The sequence below is a fragment of the Myotis lucifugus genome, unplaced genomic scaffold, assembly GCF_000147115.1.
Source record: "Myotis lucifugus unplaced genomic scaffold, Myoluc2.0 scaffold_6, whole genome shotgun sequence".
Classification (NCBI taxonomy): domain Eukaryota; kingdom Metazoa; phylum Chordata; class Mammalia; order Chiroptera; family Vespertilionidae; genus Myotis; species Myotis lucifugus.
Window position 1 is genome coordinate 1,193,250 of NW_005871054.1, and position 21,648 is coordinate 1,214,897.

The 21,648-nt window shown below is 35.6% G+C and overlaps 1 protein-coding gene across 7 annotated transcripts in view; it reads left to right on the forward strand.

Annotated features, from left to right (window-relative positions):
* VPS54 (VPS54, GARP complex subunit) overlaps positions 1–21,648 on the forward strand; it is a 90,619-nt gene that overhangs the window by 40,820 nt on the left and 28,151 nt on the right. For all 7 annotated transcript variants that reach the window (XR_002826870.1, XM_023746398.1, XM_023746393.1 and 4 more), the window contains 6 exons: positions 1,459–1,844; positions 6,071–6,197; positions 7,162–7,269; positions 10,453–10,508; positions 12,495–12,591; positions 19,523–19,863. Coding sequence is in view for 6 of the 7 variants with exons in the window: in XM_023746398.1 (XP_023602166.1) it covers positions 1,459–1,844; positions 6,071–6,197; positions 7,162–7,269; positions 10,453–10,508; positions 12,495–12,591; positions 19,523–19,863 (1,115 nt within the window). In the remaining variant the exon portion in view is untranslated. The remainder of the gene's footprint in view (positions 1–1,458; positions 1,845–6,070; positions 6,198–7,161; positions 7,270–10,452; positions 10,509–12,494; positions 12,592–19,522; positions 19,864–21,648) is intronic.

Consider the following 21,648-nt stretch of genomic DNA (forward strand, 5'->3'; position numbering starts at 1 on the left):
GGGCCCCGGGATTGGCGGAGCAGCGAGGGCACACGGGCCTGGTGCCAGGCAGAAGTATAGGAGGGCTCACGGCCCCGGGGCCTGCTGAGCAGCGAAAGACTGACGGCTCCGGGGTGGCTCCGGCTGGAGCCCAGCCAGAGCGAAAGCCTGGGTCCCGGGTGCGGGAGGAAAACCAGTGCTAGCAGCCAAGGGAAGGGAAGGCCTATTGCATGAATCTTTTCGTGCAACAGGCCTCTAGTATTATAATAAATTACTGAAGGAGCCTTACTGAAGATATTGTGATCCTGCATGGTATTAAGGATACAGGCTAGGTGACCAAATAATCTCTTCCAGTCTTAAGCGTCCTAAGTGTTGAAAGTTCATTAACCCTTTAACGCTATGAATTCTCCTGAGATGTTCAGAAATAATGCCTAAATTTTGGCTATAGGTTGAAGAACCATCAAGTGAGCAAGTGGGAGACAAATGGAAAGGCATATGCACTTATAAAGGAAGAAAAGACAACGCAAGTTTTAGAAGTCCATATTTGAAATTAGAAAGCATTTTTAATTTTTCTAATTCTTTTAGAGTAACAATTTCTATGTTAATCTAGGAATTCATCTTGGTAGTGTTATAAAAATATATATGAATTAATTATTTAAGGCATTTGTCAACCTTTTAAGAAGAAAATATATTGGAAATGAACTGAGTATTACAAGTTGCTAATAATTTTTGAGATGTGAAATAAGCATCCTTGAAAAAAAAATCCAAATAAATTTTAGTACTTTTTATAATTTGTGACTGGACCACCAATTGGTCTTTTATGAATTCTTTAGCATTTCAAGGCAGCATGGTATATAGTATAAACAACTTCAGCTATTGAGTCAGACAGACCTGGTTTCAAATTTTAGTTTTGACACTTACTAACCATGTGACTTCAAGTATTGTAATGCCTCTGAGCCTCAGTTTTTTCATCTGTAAAATAAGAATAATAATACCTTTATTCCAAGATTGTTAAAATTAGAAAATGATGTATATAATATACCAGTGCCTGGTACATAAAAGGAGAAGGTCAATAAATATTAACTATAATCATCTTTTAGTCAGGTAAGTGATTTGTATGTTAATGATGACAATGATGTCTGGGGTTTAAGGAGCTCATGCTCTCTCAGATTTTAGAACTTCTGAAGCTAGATTATAATCTGAGATGACTGTGATGTACTTTTACTTTTTAGAAAGAGGTTAGTGTTTGGAGGGCAGTAAATCACCTTCTACTCTGTTGTCTTACATTTTATTAATCTTTGGGCTATATCTTTACCTCTCTTCCATTTTGTTATGTCTAATACCAAGGATCCCATAAGCAGTTCACCAAAGGGGATTAAAATACATGTAGAAATCTTATATCATTTTCAGGAAGTATTTGGACAGTCAAGGAAGGTATACTTATAATACTCCATGATTTTTTTCTCCTTCCCTCTCAAGCTGAGCCATTACCTGGATATTGTGGAAGTAAACATTGCTCACCAGATCTCTCTACGTTCAGAAGCATTTTTTCATGCAATGACCTCTCAACACGAATTGCAGGACTACCTCAAGAAAACTTCCCAGGCTGTAAAAATGCTTCGAGATAAAATTGCACAGATTGATAAAGTAATGTGTGAAGGATCACTACACATTTTAAGACTGGCACTTAGCAGAAATAATTGTGTTAAAGTGTACAATAAACTGAAGTTAATGGCCACTGTACACCAGACTCAACCTACAGTACAGGTGTTGTTATCTGCTTCTGAATTCGTTGGAGCATTGGACTTAATAGCAACAACACAAGAGGTTTTACAGCAGGAACTTCAGGGCATTCACAGCTTCCGGTATGTCAATTAAGTAAACCATTAGAAATAATGTTAGAAAATTTTAAAGTATAAATTTTAGTGTGTAAGGTTAGCTGAAGAAATGTGAGTATGATTAAAGTTACATGGTTATTTTTTCTTCCAGATTGATCTGTTTAGTAATGTTATCATTCTGATATTTTATTCTTAGCTAAACAAACAAAACTCATAAGGATCAATATTTACAAGGACATTTGGATGAAGAAGCAAAATTACGTTTTCTTGTAGATGAAATAAATGAAAGGCCAATCACAACTTTGAAACTAACATTTTAGAAATATAGGAATATTTTTTTTGTCAAGATAGTATCAAGGTAACAGAAGAAATACCAATATATCTAAAATTAAGTTCCTTTTAAAAGCTTTAGACTAGATTTTTAATTTAATAATTATTAAATTTTATTTCTGATTTTCATTGTTTATCACATTACAAAAAACTCCACATGGTATTGGAAAAGACCCAGTTTTTTCTGTTTTTATTTTGAAAATACCTTTAAGGTTAGGATTTTAGTTATTTTACGTGAGATCATGGCAAAATGTTTAATTTATTGATAGACCCATTACAAGCCACAAAATTTAATTCGGTTAAGTGTTCTTGTGGAAGTTTCTATTTGCTAGGAAACCCATCCAAACCTTACACTCTGCGTAACAACAGAGAATTTTTATGGAAGATATGTGCTCTATAACTTAAAAGATACTTAATATATTCTGGAAAATGTAGCTTCAAAGTAAGTTTATTACTGAATTATAAATTCATTTTCCCCCCCATTTTTGATTTCTTTATTGATTAAGGTATTACATATGTGTCCTTATCTCCCCATTGCGCGCCCTCCCCCACTCGTGCCCTCACCCCCCTAGTGTCTTTGTCCATTGGTTATGCTTCTATGCATGCACACAACTACTTTGGTTGATCTCTCCCCCTCTCCCGCCCCCCCTTCTTCTCTCTGAGGTTTGACTGTCTGATTGATGCTTTTCTGTCTCTGGACCTGTTTCTGTTCATCAGTTTATGTTATTCATTATATTCCACAAGTGAGTGAGATCATGTGATAGTTATCTTTCCCTGACTGACTTATTTCACGTAGCATAATGCTCTCCAAGTCCATCCATGCTGTTGCAAATGGTGAGAATTCCTTCTTTTTTACAGCAGCGTAGTATTCCATTGTGTAAATGTACCACAGTTTTCTAATCTACACATCTGCTGATGGGCACTTAGGCTGTTTCCAAATCTTAGCTATGGTAAAATGTGCTGCTATGAACATAGGGGGTGCATATATCCTTTCTGATTGGTGTTTCTAGTTTCTTGGGATATATTCCTAGAAGTGTGATCACTGGATCAAATGGGAGTTCCATTTTTAGTTTTTTGAGGAAACTCCATACTGTTCTCCATAGTGGCTGCACCAGTCTGCATTCCCACTAGCAGTGCATGAGGGTTCCTTTTTCTCCGAATCCTCACCAGCACTTGTCATTTGTTGATTTGTTGATGATAGCCATTCTGACAGGTGTGAGATGGTACCCTATTGTCGTTTTGATTTGCATATCTTGGATGATTAGTGACTGTGAGCATGTTTTCATATATCTCTTGGCCTTCTGTATGTCCTCTTTTGAAAAGTATCTATTTAGGTCTGTTGCCCATTTTTTGGATTGGATTATTTATCTTCCTTTTGTTAAGTTGTATGAGTTCCCTATAAATGTTGGAGATTAAACCCTTATCGGAGATAACATTGGCATATATGTTCTCCCATGCAGTGGGCTTTCTTGTTGTTTTGTTGATGGTTTCTTTTGCTGTGCAGAAGCTTTTTATTTTGATGTAGTCCCATTTGTTTATTTTCTCCTTAGTTTCCATTGCCCTAGGAGCTGTATCGGTGAAGATACTGCTTTGGCATATGTCTGAGATTTTGCTGCCTGTGGATTCCTCTTAAGATTTTTATGGTTTCCCGTCTTGCATTTAAGTCCTTTATCCATTTTGAGTTTATTTTTGTGAATGGTATAAGTTGGTGGTATAGTTTCATTTTTTTGCATGTATCTGTCCAATTTTCCCAACATTGTTTATTAAAGAAATTGTCGTGACTCCATTGTATGCTCTTGCCTCCTTTGTCAAATATTAATTGAGCATAGTGGTTTGAGTCGATTTCTGGGTTCTCCATCCTATTCCATTGGTCTATATGTTTGTTCTTGTGCAAACATATAGTCAGTTTTGAGAACAGTGGCTTTGTAATATAGCTTGATATCTGGTATTGAGATCCCTTCTACTTTTTTCTTCTTTCTCAGGATTGCTGGGGCTATTCGGGGTCTTTTTTTATTCGAGATGAATTTTTGGAGAATTCGTTCTAGGTCTGTGAAATATGCTGCTGGTATTTTAACGGGTAGTGGAAAGCAATCTGTAGATTGCTTTGGGTAGTATGGACATTTTAATGATGTTGATTCTACCAATCCATGAACATGGTATGTTCTTCCATCTGTTTATATCTTCTTCTATCTCTTTTTTCAGTGTCCTGTAGTTTTCCGAGTACAGGTCTTTTTTTTTTTTTTTTTTAATATATTTTATTGATTTTTTACAGAGAGGAAGGGATAGAGATAGAGAGTTAGAAACATCGATGGGAGAGAAACATCGATCAGCCTCCACCTGCACATCTCCTACTGGGGATGTGCCGGCAACCCAGGTACATGCCCTTGACCGGAATCAAACCCGGGACCTTTCAGTCCGCAGGCCGACGCTCTGTCCACTGAGCCAAACCGGTTTCAGCCGAGTACAGGTCTTTTACGTCCTTAGTTAAGTTTATTCCTAGGTATCTTAATTTTTTTGGTACAGTGGTAAATGGGATTTTTAAAAATCTTTATTTATTTATTTATTTTTTAATTTTATTTATTTATTTATTTTTTTATTGCTTAAAGCATTACAAAGGGTATTACATATGTGTCCTTTTTTTCCCCCGCCCTTGACAATACCCCGGCTTCCCCTACCCCCCAGTGTCTTATGTTCATTGGTTATGCTCATATGCATGCATACAAGTCCTTCAGTTGATCTCTTACCCCCCTCCCTCCTGCCCCCCAACCCTCCCGGCCTTCCCGCTGCAGTTTGACAATCTGTGTGAGGCAGCTCTGCCTCTGTATCTATTATTGTTCAAAAGTTTATAATGGTCTCTATTATCCATGAATGAGTGAGATCATGTGGTATTTTTGCAACGGCATGGATGGAGCTGGAGAGCATTATGCTAAGTGAAATAAGCCAGTCAATGAAGTAAAATCTTTCTTTCTGTAACTTCACTATTGTTGTATAAAAATGCCATAGATTTCTTGGCGTTAATTTTGTATCCTGCTACATTGCCGAATTCGTTTATTAAGTCTAATACTTTATTGATGGAGTCTTTAGGGTTTTCATGTACAGTATCATATCATCTGCGAATAATGACAGTTTTACTTCTTCTTTTCCAATTTGGATACCTTTGATTTCTTCTTCTTGTCTAATCACTATGGCTAGACCTTCCAGTACTATGTCGAACAGGAGTGGTGAAAGTGGGCATCCCTGTCTTGTTCCTGTTCTTAGGTAAAATGGTTTTAGTTTTTGCCCATTGAGTATGACGTTGGCTGTAGGTTTGTCATATAAGGCTTTTATTATGTTGAGGTATGATCCCTCTATTCCCACTTTGCTGAGGGTTTTTATCAAGAAAGGCTGTTGGAATTTGTCAGATGCTTTTTCTACATCAATTGATATGACTATGTCATTTTTATCTTTCAATTTATTTATGTGATGTATCACATTTATTGATTTGCTGATATTGTACCATCCTTGCATCCCTGGGATAAATCCTACTTGGTCATGGTGTATAATCTTTCTTATGTAATGCTGGTTCTGATTTGCTAGAATTTTGTTGAGGATTTTGGCATCTATCCCCACCCCTGCAGTAAATGATTAGTGAAGAAAGGACTCAGAATATCTGAATATTTTATCTGTAAAAGCAGACAAAAAAACAGTCACGGAATTTCTAGAAACAGGTTTCCTATAACATTTAACTGGAAGTTAAAAAGAAAAATAGGATTTGGGAGGTGATGTGAAACTGTTGCAGTTATTTTTGTTAAGTTAAAGGACTCCATTTTACTAAAGCATCACATTATTGCACAAGTACTGTCAGAAAAGTTTTGCCTATAGTTCCCTTAATCGTGGAGTGAATTTGGATTTTTCATATGTAACATTTTCTTCTTCCTTTGTAGGCATTTGGGATCACAGCTTTGTGAATTAGAAAAACTGATAGATAAAATGATGATTGCAGAATTTTCTACTTATTGTCACAGTGACTTAAATAGACCACTGGAAGACGACTGTCAAATTTTAGAAGAGGTATGGTTTTTAAGCACTGGAATGAAATTTATATCATTGCTTGGAGCTAATTCCTAAAATCCTTAGTTTAGAACACATTCTTCTCAGATTATAGTGAACAAAATTACACTAAATTTCAAGTTTTATTAGACCTATAAAGTACTTCACATGTGATTTTAGCAAGTACCATAATTGTTTATTATCCTGTGAAATTAGAGAATAAAATAATTTTATAGCTTAATTAGAAATTGGAGTTAAAATGAGGTCTCTATATAGATTACAAACCAATTTCAAAATGTAGATATGGACAAATTAACGTATATCCATGTATATGCATGTACTGGAGTATATCTCTTTAAAAAGTGATTATTCTTATATGATAACTCATCAGTCATTCACATTCACTGAGCACCTATTATGAACATGTTTTATGCACATGCATATACAAATACATCATATCCAGGCTTTACTTATCTGGTAACTTCTCAATGCTAATTAATGCTAAGAAATAGTAAAGTTCCAAAAAGCCCTGATAGCAGTCTAAGTAGTTAAGAGCTATTTGTACCTGTTAGCAGTTAATTCTCCACAGATAGTCCAGGTCATCATTCCAGTCTTCTAGACCACTAATTAAAAAGCACATGGATCACGGAGTATTGTTAGTCATCAGGGTTTAAGAAGGGTATTTTCTAGCTACTTGAAACTAGGCTAAAATACATTTTTGTATTGTCTTGCCCTTAAACCAGCTTCATTTGATCCACTCTTATGGAATAGGATTTATTTGTTTTAGAACACTGACTCCAAAAATCTGATGACCAGATTGCAGTAGAAGGGTTTTTTTTTTTTTTTCCAGGCTTCTAAAAAATACCATGTGTAGTATAGGTTTCTGAGCATCTAAAAATAAAACCTTTGGTGTTTAATATTTCTATCTCTAAGATTATTTGGTATTTAAAGTGTGAAGTTACATACTCTTCTTTTATTTTGATAGGAAAGACTAGTATCTCTTGTATTTGGACTTTTAAAACAAAGAAAACTTAATTTTTTAGAAATCTATAGTGAAGAAATGATTATTACGGCAAAGAATATCATTAAACAGGTAATTATACATTTTTTATTTGATATATTTTGTTCTAGAATCTTTTGTGAAATTTGTTTTTACATGATCCTAGAAATAATATATAGTATAATAGTAATATTTTTTCATTTATTTAAAAGCTGAAAATGTAGAAAAGTAGAACATAGCCCTATCAGCTAAAATATTATAATAATATTTACAAGTATAAATTGTTACTGATGTTTTTAATTATTATCATCCTATGTATATCTTTATTTGTTAATATATTTCAGTTAGATTTTTAGTGATTGTATAAAATTTCATCAATATTATGTTAAACTTAACATTTTCTTTATGCTGCATATTTAAGTTGTTTTCAGTTTGGTACTGTTAAGAACATTGTGACAAGTGTCTGTGGTATACAGTTTTGTTTGTTTGGTTTTATATAAGACTATTTCCTTATAACTGATTTCTGAAAGTGGAATTATTGGTCAGAAAGTGACCAATTTTTAAATTTTTAAAAATTAACAGTATATACTGTCACCAGCAGTAGATAAATGTTCATTTCATCTTACATTTGATCTCTAAGAAATCATTATTGTAAACTGAAATCCATGTGTTTTTTTTAAGTCTTTCCTGATCTCTGTTTTGGCTTTTTTTACTCAGATAAATCTTATTTACTGAACTTCAGTTTTTCTGTATAAAAAAAAACACAACAATTTAAAATGTGTTTACTAGGCTTAATTGACCATCATGAAGTTGAATGTACAATACCAAGTTTTTAATGTTTAAATAAAATCAAATAAAAAATTATAGTCACCCCATCTTTTACCTCTTTCAAACACTGGCTGAAACACTATTTTAAAATAGTTAAAACCACTTTAAAAAATTGTTGGCACTATCTGCTAGTGCTAAATATACACTTATGACTCAGCAGTTATACTTCAAAGTATTTACCTGACAAAAATGCATACATAAGCTCACCGAAGACACAAGAATTTCATTGTAGCACTATTTATATTAAAAAAATGGAAAAAAATTCTGTCATCAGTAGAAAAGATAAATAGAATTGTGGTATATTTATATAATTGAATACTATACACCAATGAGAATGAATAAATTACATACAACAATGTGCATGAATATCACATACATAATGTGTAGCCAAATAAACTAGACACCAAGGAATATACACTGTATGATTCCACTCACTTGATTCAAACATCTATTGTTTTAGGAATCAGGATAGGAGTGACTTTTGGGAGGAAACAGTTACTTGGAGGGGAGCAGGAGAATGGCTTACTGACAGTGTTCAGTTTCATGATCTGAGTTCTGGTTACACAGGTGTATTCCATTGTGAAAAAATATTGAGCAATAAACATAATTTGTACAATTTTCTGTAAGAATACTATGCTTTTAAATAAGTTTTTTAAACTGCTGTTTTAATTCCCAGACTTCTCTTGAAGTCTAAGCATTTTTTTTCCCAACTTTAAACTGTTGCATGTATTGCAAGAATATGTAACTTCCGCTCTAGCTGGTTTGGCTCAGTGGATAGAGTATCGGCCTGGGGACCTAAGGGTCCCAGGTTCAATTCCGGTCAAGGGCACATGCCTGGGTTGCGAGCTAGATCCCCAATGGTGGGTGTGCAAGAGGCAGTCGATCAATGATTCTTTCTTATCATTGATGTTTCTATCTTTCTCTCTCTCCCCCACTTCCTCTCTGAAATCAATAAAAATATATTTAAAAAAAGAAAATGTAGCTTCCAAAATAAATTTCTTTTGGAATTACATTTTTTAAAACTTAATTCTAGTTGGTAAACAATATTATATTGGTTATATTAGTTTCAACATTTTTATATCTTATAATGTGATCACCCCACTGATTATAGTAATCATCTTCCCTGTGCAAACTTATCACAATATTACAGACTGTATTCCTTTTCCCCTTTTCACCCATCTACTCACTTCTGGTAATCATCCCTTTAGTCTCTGTTTCTATAAATCTATTTTTGTTTTGTTTGTTCATTTGTTGTTGTTTTTAGATTCCACACATAAGTGAAACTATACCATATTTGTGTTATTTCACTTAGCACAATACCCTCTAGATCCATCCATGTTCTTGCAAATGGCAAGATTTCATTCTTTTTTATTGCCACATAATATTCCACTGTGTGTGTGTATATACACATTATACAATACTACGTATGTGTGTGTCACACATCTTTAGCCATTCATCTATTGACATTCCTGATGAACAAAATTGTCAGCAGAATACTAGCAAACTGAATTCAACAGTACATTAAAGGATTATACTACATGATCAAATAGGATTTATACCAGGGATACAAGTGTGGTTCAACATCCAAAAAACAATGTGATTCATCACATCAACAAAACCAAGGATAAAAATCCTATGATTATCTCAATAGATGCAGAAAAAGCACTTGACAAAATTCTACATCCATTTATGATAACTCTCAACAAAGTGGGTATAGAAAGATCTTACCTCAACTTGGTGAAGGCTCTATATGACAAGCACACAGCTAACATCATACCTTATGGTGAAAAGCTAAAAGCTTTTCCTCTAAGATCAGGAATAAGACAAGGATGCCCACTCTCACCACTATTACAACATAATACTGGAAGCCCTTGCCACAGCAATCAGACAAGAAAAATAAATAAAAGGCTCCAAATTGGAAAGGAAGAAGTAAAACTGTCACTATTTGCAGATGACATGATACTATATATAGAAAACCCTAAAGAATCCAACTAAAAGATAATAGAATTAATAAAGAAATTCACTAAAATAGTGGGATACAAAATCAGCATACAGAAATTTGTCATATTTTATTTGGGGTTTTAATATGGGGTTTATATCTTGTTCCTAAGTATTATAATTCTGTGTTCTTTTATGTTTTGAATAGTTTTAAATAGTAGGAGATTTTAATTAATACAGTTTAAGCTACCCTGGAATAATTATTTAATAGGGTAATGATAATGCTGAAGTTTTTTAAACACCTTGAGGTATGTATAAGAGACACAAGAGGAGTCTGGTAAGATTATTATCAGAATCTTTGAGGCCTTTTTACTTTCATTTAATTTTAAGATGTATTTTCAAAGTAACACTTTTTAAATTTTTTTCATTTCTACACATTGAAGCCCTTTTAAATATACGTACAGTACTTAGAATTCACATTAATCACATTTTTTTTCTTAAATTTTGCAGTGTGTGATTAATAAAGTTTCACAAATAGAAGAACTAGACACAGATGCTGTTACGAAGTAAGTATAAATATCAGTCACAGAATTCCTTCTGAATTCTATTAAGGGAAGAGAGCAGTTAATAGAATTCAAAAGGAGAAAGATATGTAGTGGTAGGGAAAAAAAAGACATTTAGTAGTTGAAATTATCTTCACTGGAGGGAGGCAGTCATCTGGAGGTAACCCCTCAAGGAGAGGAGATGGAGTTATGAGCACCTTTTCTCCTTCCTGTCTTTTTAAACAATTTTTATTGATTGTTTTGGGGGTTTTTTTTAAGAGAGAGAAAGTAAGGGAGAGAGAGAGGGAGAGAAACATCCATGTGAGAGCAAAACATTGATCAGCTGCCTCCTGCACACCCACTACAAGGGGATTGAGCCCACAACCTGGGCCTGTGCCCTGACTAGGAATCAAACCTGCAATCTTTCAGTGCTCAGTACTACGCCCAGTCAACTGACATACATTGGCCAGGGCTCTTCTTCCAATCTTTTGTAAAGGACCAAGCCCAGCAGATCAGCCTCCCAGGGCAGACAGAGGTTAGAGAGGATACAATGTAGATATGGAGGGGGGAAATTGAAGATAATCCATTTCAGAGGATATCAGTGTGAAATTTAAATTAGTTGCCCAAATAATTAAAACCCAGCTTCTAATTGGCTTTGAAAAGTTGAGTACATGATTTTGAATTGCCCATATCTATAACTTTATTTTCACCATTGTAATCCCTATTCTTTTATTTTGAGAATAGTGATAAATATTTTATGACTATGAATTTCTCATTCAAATAGATAAACTTTATTGACTGGCCTAAAATATGACTAACAGTATGGACAAATGTGAAACTCCTCTAGGTCAGACTCATAGAATGAGGATGTGGAGTTTTAATTTACATACCATTACCTAGTGAAAACTCAGTTTCAGAGTTAGTTGGAGCAGCCCTAATACTGCAGGAATCACTAGTGCAGTAGTTAGAAAAGTTAAGTTATTGGGACTCTTTTAAAAGCCCTATAGAAATGGAGAGTCAGTTATTTTTAATTTTTTTCTTCCCTAGGATATTTCCTCAAATAGAGAACTTCCTGTATCTCAAGTATAGGAATATCTTTGGAAAATAAACTCTTAGCTGCAGCAGCATTCATTAAAAATTTAGTGTAATGTCATTGTAATACTATAAAATATTTTTATGGCACTATTTTGCATTAACTTTTTATCTTGAAGTTATTGATTGTTGTCAGCTATAAAATATTGGCTATACTATTATATATTATACTAATACGATATATAATGACTCATATATATGTATACTGATACCATACTGGTTAATACATAGAACTTTTTATGCACCATGAATTATTCTATGTACTTCTTATTAACTCAGTTAATATTCATAGCAATCATACAAGGTAAGTTCTGTTACTTTCACCCATGTTAAGGTGAGAAAATGAGAGCATGCAGGGGTTAAGTCACTTGTCCAAAGTCATACAGCTAGTAAATGGCAGGCCTGGAATTTGATCCAAGGCATTGTGGGCCCAGAGCTCATGCTCTTAGCCACCATGCCATATATGGAAAAGTACTTTTTAGCTTGTAATTAGAAAAGTAGGTTATTAAGTTATTAAGGGAGATGTTATATTCCTATTTTTACTTATTTCAGAATATTTCTTCTCCACCTTAAACCAAAATTGGTTTATCTCTCTCTGGCTTTTCACCCAATGGTCACGAATCATGCTCACATGGAATTATTTTGTAAGATTCATAAGTCAGTATACTTGACTAGATTAGTCTTAAAGATATTTAACCAAGCAGGAGTTGGTTGGTAATTGACCCCAACTCAATTTTTTGATATAAGGTATCTAGATGAAATTACATAATTCTTATGTTACTAGATAGTATTTAGTATACTAGTATAAAAACTATACTAGAATTTAGTATAGTTTCCTTTAATTCATACGTTTATTTCATATATCATTTGACTCAAAGACAATCATTATTTTTGTTTGATTTCTTTTTTTTTTTTTAGGCTCGCAGATCAGATGAGAATGTTGAATTTTCCTCAGTGGTTTGATCTGCTAAAGGATATTTTCTTTAAGTTTACAGTTTTCCTACAGAGAGTTAAGGTAAGCTTATATGATTATCAGTTTATCCAAAATATCCCTAAAATTAAGTCAACTTTCTAGATTTATAAATATATATAGAATCAAACTAGAATAAAACACAATTTCTTTGCTTCAGTAATTTTTCTAAGTCCTGTTTTTAAATAAGATTTGAAGTGTTGCAGAGTATTTTGGTACCTTTTATAATTTGGATGATTTATTTGATATTAAAAAGAAATAAGCTTGCTTGGCATTAAATGTTATACAATAATATTTTCTGATTTCATGAGGCTTGAATCTCTCTAGATTATCTAGAGGTCCAATGTTGTATAAAATTAAAAAATCTGTCCTAAATCACTTAATTTTTCTAGAAATTTAGTGTTGATGATGGCATTTTAAAACGTATTTCATATTTAAATTGCTTTATTAATGTCCTTTGTTGCAGGTTTTTATTTCATTTTTCGATCTGGGATCCAATTAAGGATCATGTATTACATTTAATTATTTTGTCTTTTTAGTCAAACCACTTACTTTTAGGCCATTAAATATAAGGAAAAGAACACATACCACACAGCGTTTTGGGGAAGAAAAGATTTCACAGGCTCTAATACATTTTGTTTGGGATTGTATTTTAATAAGAGAAAGTCATTAGGAATTACTGAGTATAGTAGGCTATTTATGAAATGAGATATTCTTTTAATTATCATATATCAGTATTATGTTATATGTACTGGTTAACATTCTGGCATCTCCTGAGTATCATGTTAAAATGGTCTTAGGGACTTAGGGACTTATCTATGACATGACTTTCCATTGATGACATTTGAGTATTGCTAAGTCACATGCATAAGCTCTCCAGAGTGGGAAAAGTTGAATAAAATGTTATTCACTATACCTAATTTAGACTCCTACCAAAATGTTGATCCCACCTGTTGACAGAGATAGGAAACCTGTATCTGTGGATTGATCAATAACTAGGTCATGTTTTCACTTTTCCTTATATTCCCACCATGACATCACTTCTGTTATTGCATGTCTGGAAATGGAGGATTTTCACATTGCATAGAATTGGCATTCTCACTAAGATCCTTGAAAATCTCACCAAATCCCTGATGGTCTCATGAAGATTCTTGAGTAACCTTATAACCATGGTTTTGAACTCTATATCCAGTAGTTTGCTTTCTTCCATTTCTTTCATTTGTGACATGTTTCTTTGTCTCCACATTTTCCCTGCTTCCCTGTATTTGTTTCTATGTATTGGCAGAGCTGCTATGTCTCCTTGAGTAGGTAGAGTGGCCTTGTGTAGTAGGTGTCCTATAGGGCCTAGTGGCTTAGCCTCCCCAGTCACCTGAGCTGGGCACTCTAGGTGCCCCCCTTTGTGGGATGTGTGCACAGTCTTGTTGTAGTTGAGACTTGATTGCTGTTGGTGTCACTGGGAGGAATTGACCTTTAGGCCAATTGACTGTGAAGACCCGCTGCGACTACAGTGCGAGAACTGCTGTGCAGGAGACACCCCTATAGAGCAGGACTTGCTTCAGTGGGACTTTGGTGTTCACTGAGTCTGCCACTTGAGTGGTCACTTATAGATATGTAGAGCTATAATCTGATATGGTCTGATGATGACCACTGGATGCACTAGCTCTTGAGTCTCCAAGGAGGTGCAAAGTCAGCCACTGCCTGAGGCCACCCAGCAGGAGCTACAGAGAGATCTGCAGATTCCTCCTACTTGTATCGGGCTTGGAAGTGCCCAGGCAAGGCTTAGCTGTAAAGCAAGGCAGGCTGGTACTAGTGCCAGGTCTTAGGCCTTTTATTGATAGATTTGGGGCTCCTTGACCCAGCTACAGCTTGTTTGAGAGATTTTAGCAAAGTCTGAAGCCTGAGCAAGGACAGGCCATTCATATGCAAAAGCTGCTGCAAAGAGCATGGGTGGGGCTGCAAATTGGATGGGGTGGGGTCTCAGGGAATCACCAGGGCAGAGCAAACAGAAATGGCTGCCAATCAGCCCTGCAAAAGGGGAGGTCCCAGCGTAGGAATAATGACCCCTGGGAGCACCTCCATCTGGGAGAAAGCCACTCCCGAGTTCCTGCCTTGATGCCAGATAATCCAATTCCTATTCATAAGTGTCTGGTGCCCCGGGGCTTCACATTGGCACTAGAGCTCAGAGGAAGTAGGACCTTGTAAGTTTAGTTTATGTGCCGGCCCTTTAAGAGGAACATCTGGGTCTCCAGCAGCCTCCATGTCACTCAACCACAATCCCCGCTGGTTTTGACAGCCCTTAGTTATGGGGGCTTCATTTCCTAGCTTTGGGAGCCTGGGTTGGGGATCTAGTGTGGGCATGGGACCCCTTGCTCCTCACGGAGGGCCTCCACAGAGGGCATTTCCTTCCTGATTAAAAAAACTGCACACATGGGTGCCGGTCCAGCCTGGTCCGTGCCTCTGCCCCTCCTACCAGTCTCGGCGTGCTTTCTTCTTCACTTCTCTAGTTGTAGGACTTCTATTCAGCTAGCTTTCAAGTGGTTCTGGATGATGGTTGTCTGTATTTTAGTTGTAATTTTGATGTGGTTGTTGGAGTCAGCGAGTAAGGTGTTTACCTACATCGCCATCTTGGTTCTCCCTTAACCATTTTTAATTGTACAGTTTAGTGGCATTCACATTGTTTTGCTACTATCATCACCATCCATCTACAGAACTTTTCATCTAAAAAAACTGAAACTCTGTAGCTATTAAAACAATAAGTTGCCCAGCCTTTGTGGGTCAGTGGTTGAGTGTCGACCTATGAACCAGGAGGTTGTGGTTCTATTCCAGATCAGGGCACATGCCCAGGATGTGGGCTCCATTCGCATAGGGGGCATGCAGGAGTTAGCCAACCAGTGATTTTCTCTCATCATTGATGTTTCTATTTCTTTCTCTCCCTTTTTCTCTCTGCAATCAATAAAAACATATCCTATATAATAAAAGCATAATTTGCTAAGTGTCTGACTGATTGGTCGACTGTTTGGTCGACTGCTCGACCAGTTGCTATGACATGCACTGACCACCAGGGGGCAGACGCTCCAACCAGTAGGTTAGCTTGCTGCTGGGGTCCCGCTGATTGGGACTGGGCGAGAGGGCCGGACACACCCTGGAGCCCTCCCATGGTTCCTCCCCAGCTGGTTGGCCAACCTCCCGTGATCTCTCCCTGGCTGGCTGGACCCCATCGGCCCTGATCTGGACTGAGTGAGATGGCCCCAATTAGCCCCGATTGCTGGCCAGGCCTAGGGACCCCACCCGTGCATAAATTTGTGCACCGGGCCTCTAGTTAAAAAATAAAATAAAATAAACAATTACTTACCTTTTCCTCCTTCCATCTCCTGGCAACCACCATTTACTTTCTGCCTCTCTGAGTTTGACTGCTGTAGGTACCTCATATAAGTGTAATTATATAGTATTTTTTTGTTGTTAATCCTCACATTAGGGTATTTTCCATTGCTTTTCAGAGAGAGCAGAAGGGAGGGAGAGAGAGAGACATTGATGTGAGAGAGACACATCAACTTGTTGCCTCTCATATGTGCCCCAACCGGGGGTGGGGAGTGAACCCACAACCTAGGTATGTGCCCTTGACTGAGAATTGAACCTGCAACTCTTTGGTGCGGGAGCCGATGCTCCAGCCATTGAGCCACACCGGCCAGGGCTAAATATACAGTATTTGTTCTTTTGAGATTGGTTTGTTTCATTTAGCTTAATGTTCTCAAGGTTCATTCATTGTGGCATGTGTCAAAATTTCATTCATTCCTAAGGTTAAATAACATTCCATTTAAATATATACACTGAGTGGCCAGATTATTATGACCACCTGATGTTTGTAGGCAAATTAGCTATAATTTCGTGAAGTTGCTAGAGGGCCAGACCATTATAAATAGGGAAGCAGGTTGTTGACTATGACAGTAGAAGTGATTTTTTTCTGAAGATATGGGTAAACAACGCGATTTAACAGCCTTTGAACGTGGGATATATATATAGTATATACCACATTTTGTTCATTCCTTCTTCTGTCAGTGGACACTTGAGTTGCTTCCACATTTTGCTATTGTGAATAATGCTTCACAATATGAACAAATATCTCATAGCTGCTTTCAGTTCTTTTGGTATATGTTCAGAAGTGGAATTGTTGGATTATATGACAATTCTTTTTCTGATTTTTCGAGGAACTTCCATGCTGTTTTTCATAATAGCTGCAGTTTTATATTCCCACCAGTAGTGCATAATGATTTTAATTTCTCCACATTCTTGCCAACACTTGTTGCTTTTTCTTTTTTTGATAGTAGACATCATAATGGGTATAAGGTTGTACTTCATTTTGGTTTGATTTTCATTTTTCTAATGATTAAGTGATGTTGACCTTTTTATGTGCTTATTGCTATTTTTAATATCTTTGGAGAAATATCTTCTTTGCTCCTCCTCCTCCTCCTTCTCTTCCTCCTCCTCCTTCTTCCTCCTTCTTTCTCCTTCTTCCTTCTTCTTCACCTTTTAACATTTCATGTAATATTGGTTAGGTGGTGATGAATTCCTTTAGCTTTTTCTTGTCTGGGAAGCTCTTTATCTGACTTTTAATTCTAAATGATAGCTTTGCTAAGTAGAGTAATCTCTGTTGTAGGTCCTTATTTTTCATCACTTTGAATATTTCTTGCCACTCCCTCTGACCTGCAGAGTTTCTGGTGATTTGATGTAGTCTGAAGCTGTTCATCAGGTGTGGGAGTCTGACCATTTTTTAATCAGATGTTTTTTTGTTTTTTGAATTGTAGGAGTTCTTTATATATTCTGGCTATTAACCCTTTATCAGATATATGATTTGCAAATATTTTCTCTCATTGTATGGGTTGCTTTTTCACCGTTTTTTTGTGCCCTTTGGTACACAAAAGTTTTTAATTTTGATATAGTTCACTTTTTCTTTTGTTGCCTGTGCTTTTGGTGTCATATCCAAGAAATCATCACCAAATTCAATGTTGTGAAGCTTTCCTTCTATGTTTTCTTCTAAAAGTTAATAATTTTAGGTTATATTTTAGATCTTTTAACTATTTTGAGTTAATTTTTATATATAGTATAAGAAAAAGGTCCTACTTTGGTTTTTGCCCTGTGGGTATCCAGTTTTCTAAACACCATCTATTGAAGACGGTCTTGTTAACCTTGTCAAAAATCATTTGATCATGTATGTGAGGGTTTATTTCTGGGTTCTTTATCCTATCCATTGATTTATATGTCTATATTTATGACAGTACTACACTTTTTGATAATGGTATCGCTTAGTAAATTTTGAAATCAGATCTCCAACTATGAGACCTCCAGCTTTGTTCTTCTTTACTGTTAATTATATTTCGAATTTTTATTAAAATTCTTGTTTGTTGTCTGTACCCCAAAGATTAAGCTGATTTGTATAGCTGGGAAGAGAAAGACTGTGTCACCATCATAGTCTTTTTACTAAAAGAAAAAATTAAGACAGGAAATATGCAAGATGGAAAGATATGAAGAAAAGTAAAATGAGGTTGGGGATATAATCACATCAAAGATTAAGACTGTAGTGGGGCTTAAAATATTCAATGGGGAGTGTGGCAAGGAGCATGTTTGTGATAATAGAGAAGTTACTGATCAACAGAGAAAGAAAAAAATGTATGCATAAACACTTTGGTAGTGTAGCCCTTAAAGGCACAGAATTTCTGCAATATACTGTATGGGCTATTGTGTCTTAAGAGTGCTTTTAGTTCCAAATAACAGGAAAATACAATGGCCAGAGTGTCTTCAGCCATTAAGGGAACTTACTAGTATATATAACTAAAAAATATCCAGATGTAGGTCAGCTTTTAGGTGTTTGATAGAAAAGTTGATGATGTTATCTAGCCTTGGTTTTGTTTCTCTGCATTTTTCTCAGTTTGTCTTCTATGCATCTTCTTTAGCTTTAAGCTCAGGCCATGGTGGTTCCATGTGCTGATTGCATGAGCTTAGACCCTTAATCCTGTCTTTGAAGACCTGAAGTTGGAGTCTCTTAACCTAGAACCATGTAGATCTTGAAAAAGAAATCAGTAGTTTTTAGAAAGGGGGCAACAAGTTATGAGAATGCCACCATGAATATTAAAGTAGGCAAGTAGCCCCTTATTTCCTAATAGTTCATAAAGACTTAATTTATATATAATTACTCTTAATTCATCTAGCTTTCAATATTTATTAAGTACTTCCTATGTGCCCAGCACTATTCTAGGCATTAGGATTAGAGTATATCAGAGCTAACATTCTAGTGAAGACCAAGAATTAAAAAGTTAAAAATATAATGATAACTGTTATATTTTTAAAACTGGGTAATGGGATGGAGTTGCTGGGAGGAGAGTCAGAGAAGGCCTCTTCGAGGAACTAACTTTGTGCAAGAACCTGAGTGATGAGAGGAAACACTATGCAGAGGTCAAGGTGAAGAGCATTCCAAGCAGAGGAAACAACAAAGGGCCTTGAGATGGGAACAATAGAATTTAGAAGAGTAGAAAGAGAACCAGAATGTCTGCAGAGTGGTGAGTGAATGAAAACAGGCATGAGATGAGGAGAGAAATGGATCTAAGGTTAGGCATGGTAAGGAATGTGGATTTTTTTTTCTTTTAAGCAAGCACATCAATGAATATGATTTCTTACAAGCAAGTTATGTTTAGTGTAACCTATCTAAGAGGTTAGAGAAATCTGCAATATATTTAGGGAGATTTTAATTTACAAAATCAACTAAAATACAGAAGTTTTATTTAAGCTTTAGGTAACCCATTTCTCTTGAGCAGTTCTTTTTCACAAGTCACCTTTACAGTGTAATAAAATAAAAGATTAGTAGAAATTCTTACATACATGACCTTGACTCATTTATAAAATGTTCATACACAGAATTTACTTTTAGGAACTTTAGGTGCAAGATATTTTAAATCCTTTAAAAATGTATCCTGTTTTCTTATAGGCAACGTTAAATATCATTCACAATGTTGTTCTCTCAGTTCTTGACAAAAACCAAAGAACTAGAGAAATGGAGGATATTTTGCAACAGAAGAATGCTGCAAAGGATAATTCACTGGACACAGAGGTGGCATATTTAATCCACGAAGACATATTTATAAGTGATGCATTCAGTGAGAGTGAATTAACACCTATAACAAGTGACACTACCTCTCAAAGAAATGCATCTCCAAATAGTGAGCCCTGCAGCAGTGATTCGGTATCTGAACCAGAATGTACTACTGATTCTTCATCCAGCAAAGAGCAGACATCATCATCAGCTATTCCAGGAGGTGTGGACATTATGTGAGTATGGTAACTGCTTCCAACTAAACAAGATTTTGAGTCATCTTATTAATGGTTTCAATAGGTTGATTATTCAGTTTACTGAAAAACCATACAAACTTTGGTCTTGGAATTTATTTTAACAAAAATCAATTTTATGAAACAGGTATTTTATTGGAAATGTATGAAAGGTAGTTAGGAGGTGAGCTTTGGAAGTAATCGAGAATTGGAGAAGTTTAAGGCTAGAAAGGAACCATTTAAGTAAATGCCTTCATTTCAAAGAGCTTAGATGACTTAAAGACAGTAGTGACAGAACTTGTCCTGAAACTCAGATCAGTATTACCTATTTTTCTTTTCTTCTATGTCACCCTTGTATTTTGTATGTAGTAAAAATCTGTTTGATTTAGTTTTTGATTTTTCAAAGACATGAATTTCCAAGTGGATCACATTGTCTTTTTAAACATTACTTTTTAAAACTTACTATTTTGAAATAATTTCATATTTACAGAAAAGTTGCCAAAATAGTACTAAAGACTTTCATAATCCTTCACTTTGATTTCCCAGTTGTTAACAGGTTACCATATTGCCCTGTTTCTCCCACCCTTCCTTTTTCTCTCTCCTTCTCTCTTCCCTTTTCCTTCTTTGTCTCATGTTTTTTTTCTGAATCATTTGACAATAGGTTGCAGACTTGATGTCCCACTATCCCCAAATACTTCAGTGTATATTTCCTAAATACAATACCACTCCCTTAAATAACCACAGTATACCAATTAAAATCAAGGAAACAGTGATACATTATTACCATCTAATCTACAAACTGTATTAAGAATTCACCAATTGTCCCAATAATCTAGAATATAGAAAGAATGAAAATAAACAAAGCCAATAAAGTCTTTCTGGTCCAAGAATATAGTTTGGATTTAATTATTGTTAAGAATCATAAGAACTCAGAACTTCTGTTCATTTTCACATAAGTCAGCTTATGGCTCAGGAGCTTGCATTTACAGCATAAAGTCAACTATATCACCTCCATTCCCCACCAAAAAGAAAACCCAAATAAACCTCTGAACTACATATTAATAAAAACATTTTTTTTCTGTGTTCAGTCTAATAGTTTCACATTTACTGGTTAGGGTACAGTCTAAAACTGCTATTAAAAGAGATGTAAAAACGTCTATAGCTTAAGCAATATAGCATTATGGTCCTCTCATGTAACATTTCAGAGGTAAGTGGTCCAGAGCTGAAAAGGCAGCTCTCCTATCCTAATTGTGTAGCATCTATCTTTGTATAAGGAGGCTGCTCCAGGTTTGTTGTTGTTGTTGTTGTTTTGTTTTTAAATTTAATTCTTTATTGTTTAAAGTATTATATATGTTTCCTTTTTCCCCCATTGACCTTTCCGTGGACGTTCCCACCCCCCCCCCCCCCCCCGCGAGGACAAATTCTCACCCCCCTACTGTCTGTGTTCATGGGTTATGCTTACATGCATGCATACAAGTCCTTTGGTTGATCTCTCACCACCCAAACTCCCCCACACCCCGCCTTCCCTCTGAGGTTTGATGGTCTATTCAGTGCTTCTATGTCTCTGAATCTATTTTAGTTCATTAGTTTATGTTGTTCATTATATTCCACAAATGAGTGAGATCATGTGATATTTATCATTCTCCGACTGGCGTATTTCACTTAGCACAATGCTCTCCAGGTCCATCCGTGCTGTTGCAAATGGTAAGAGTTCCTTCTTTTTTACAGCAGCGTAGTATTCCATTGTGTAAATGTACCACAGTTTTTTAAATTTACTCATTTGCTGAT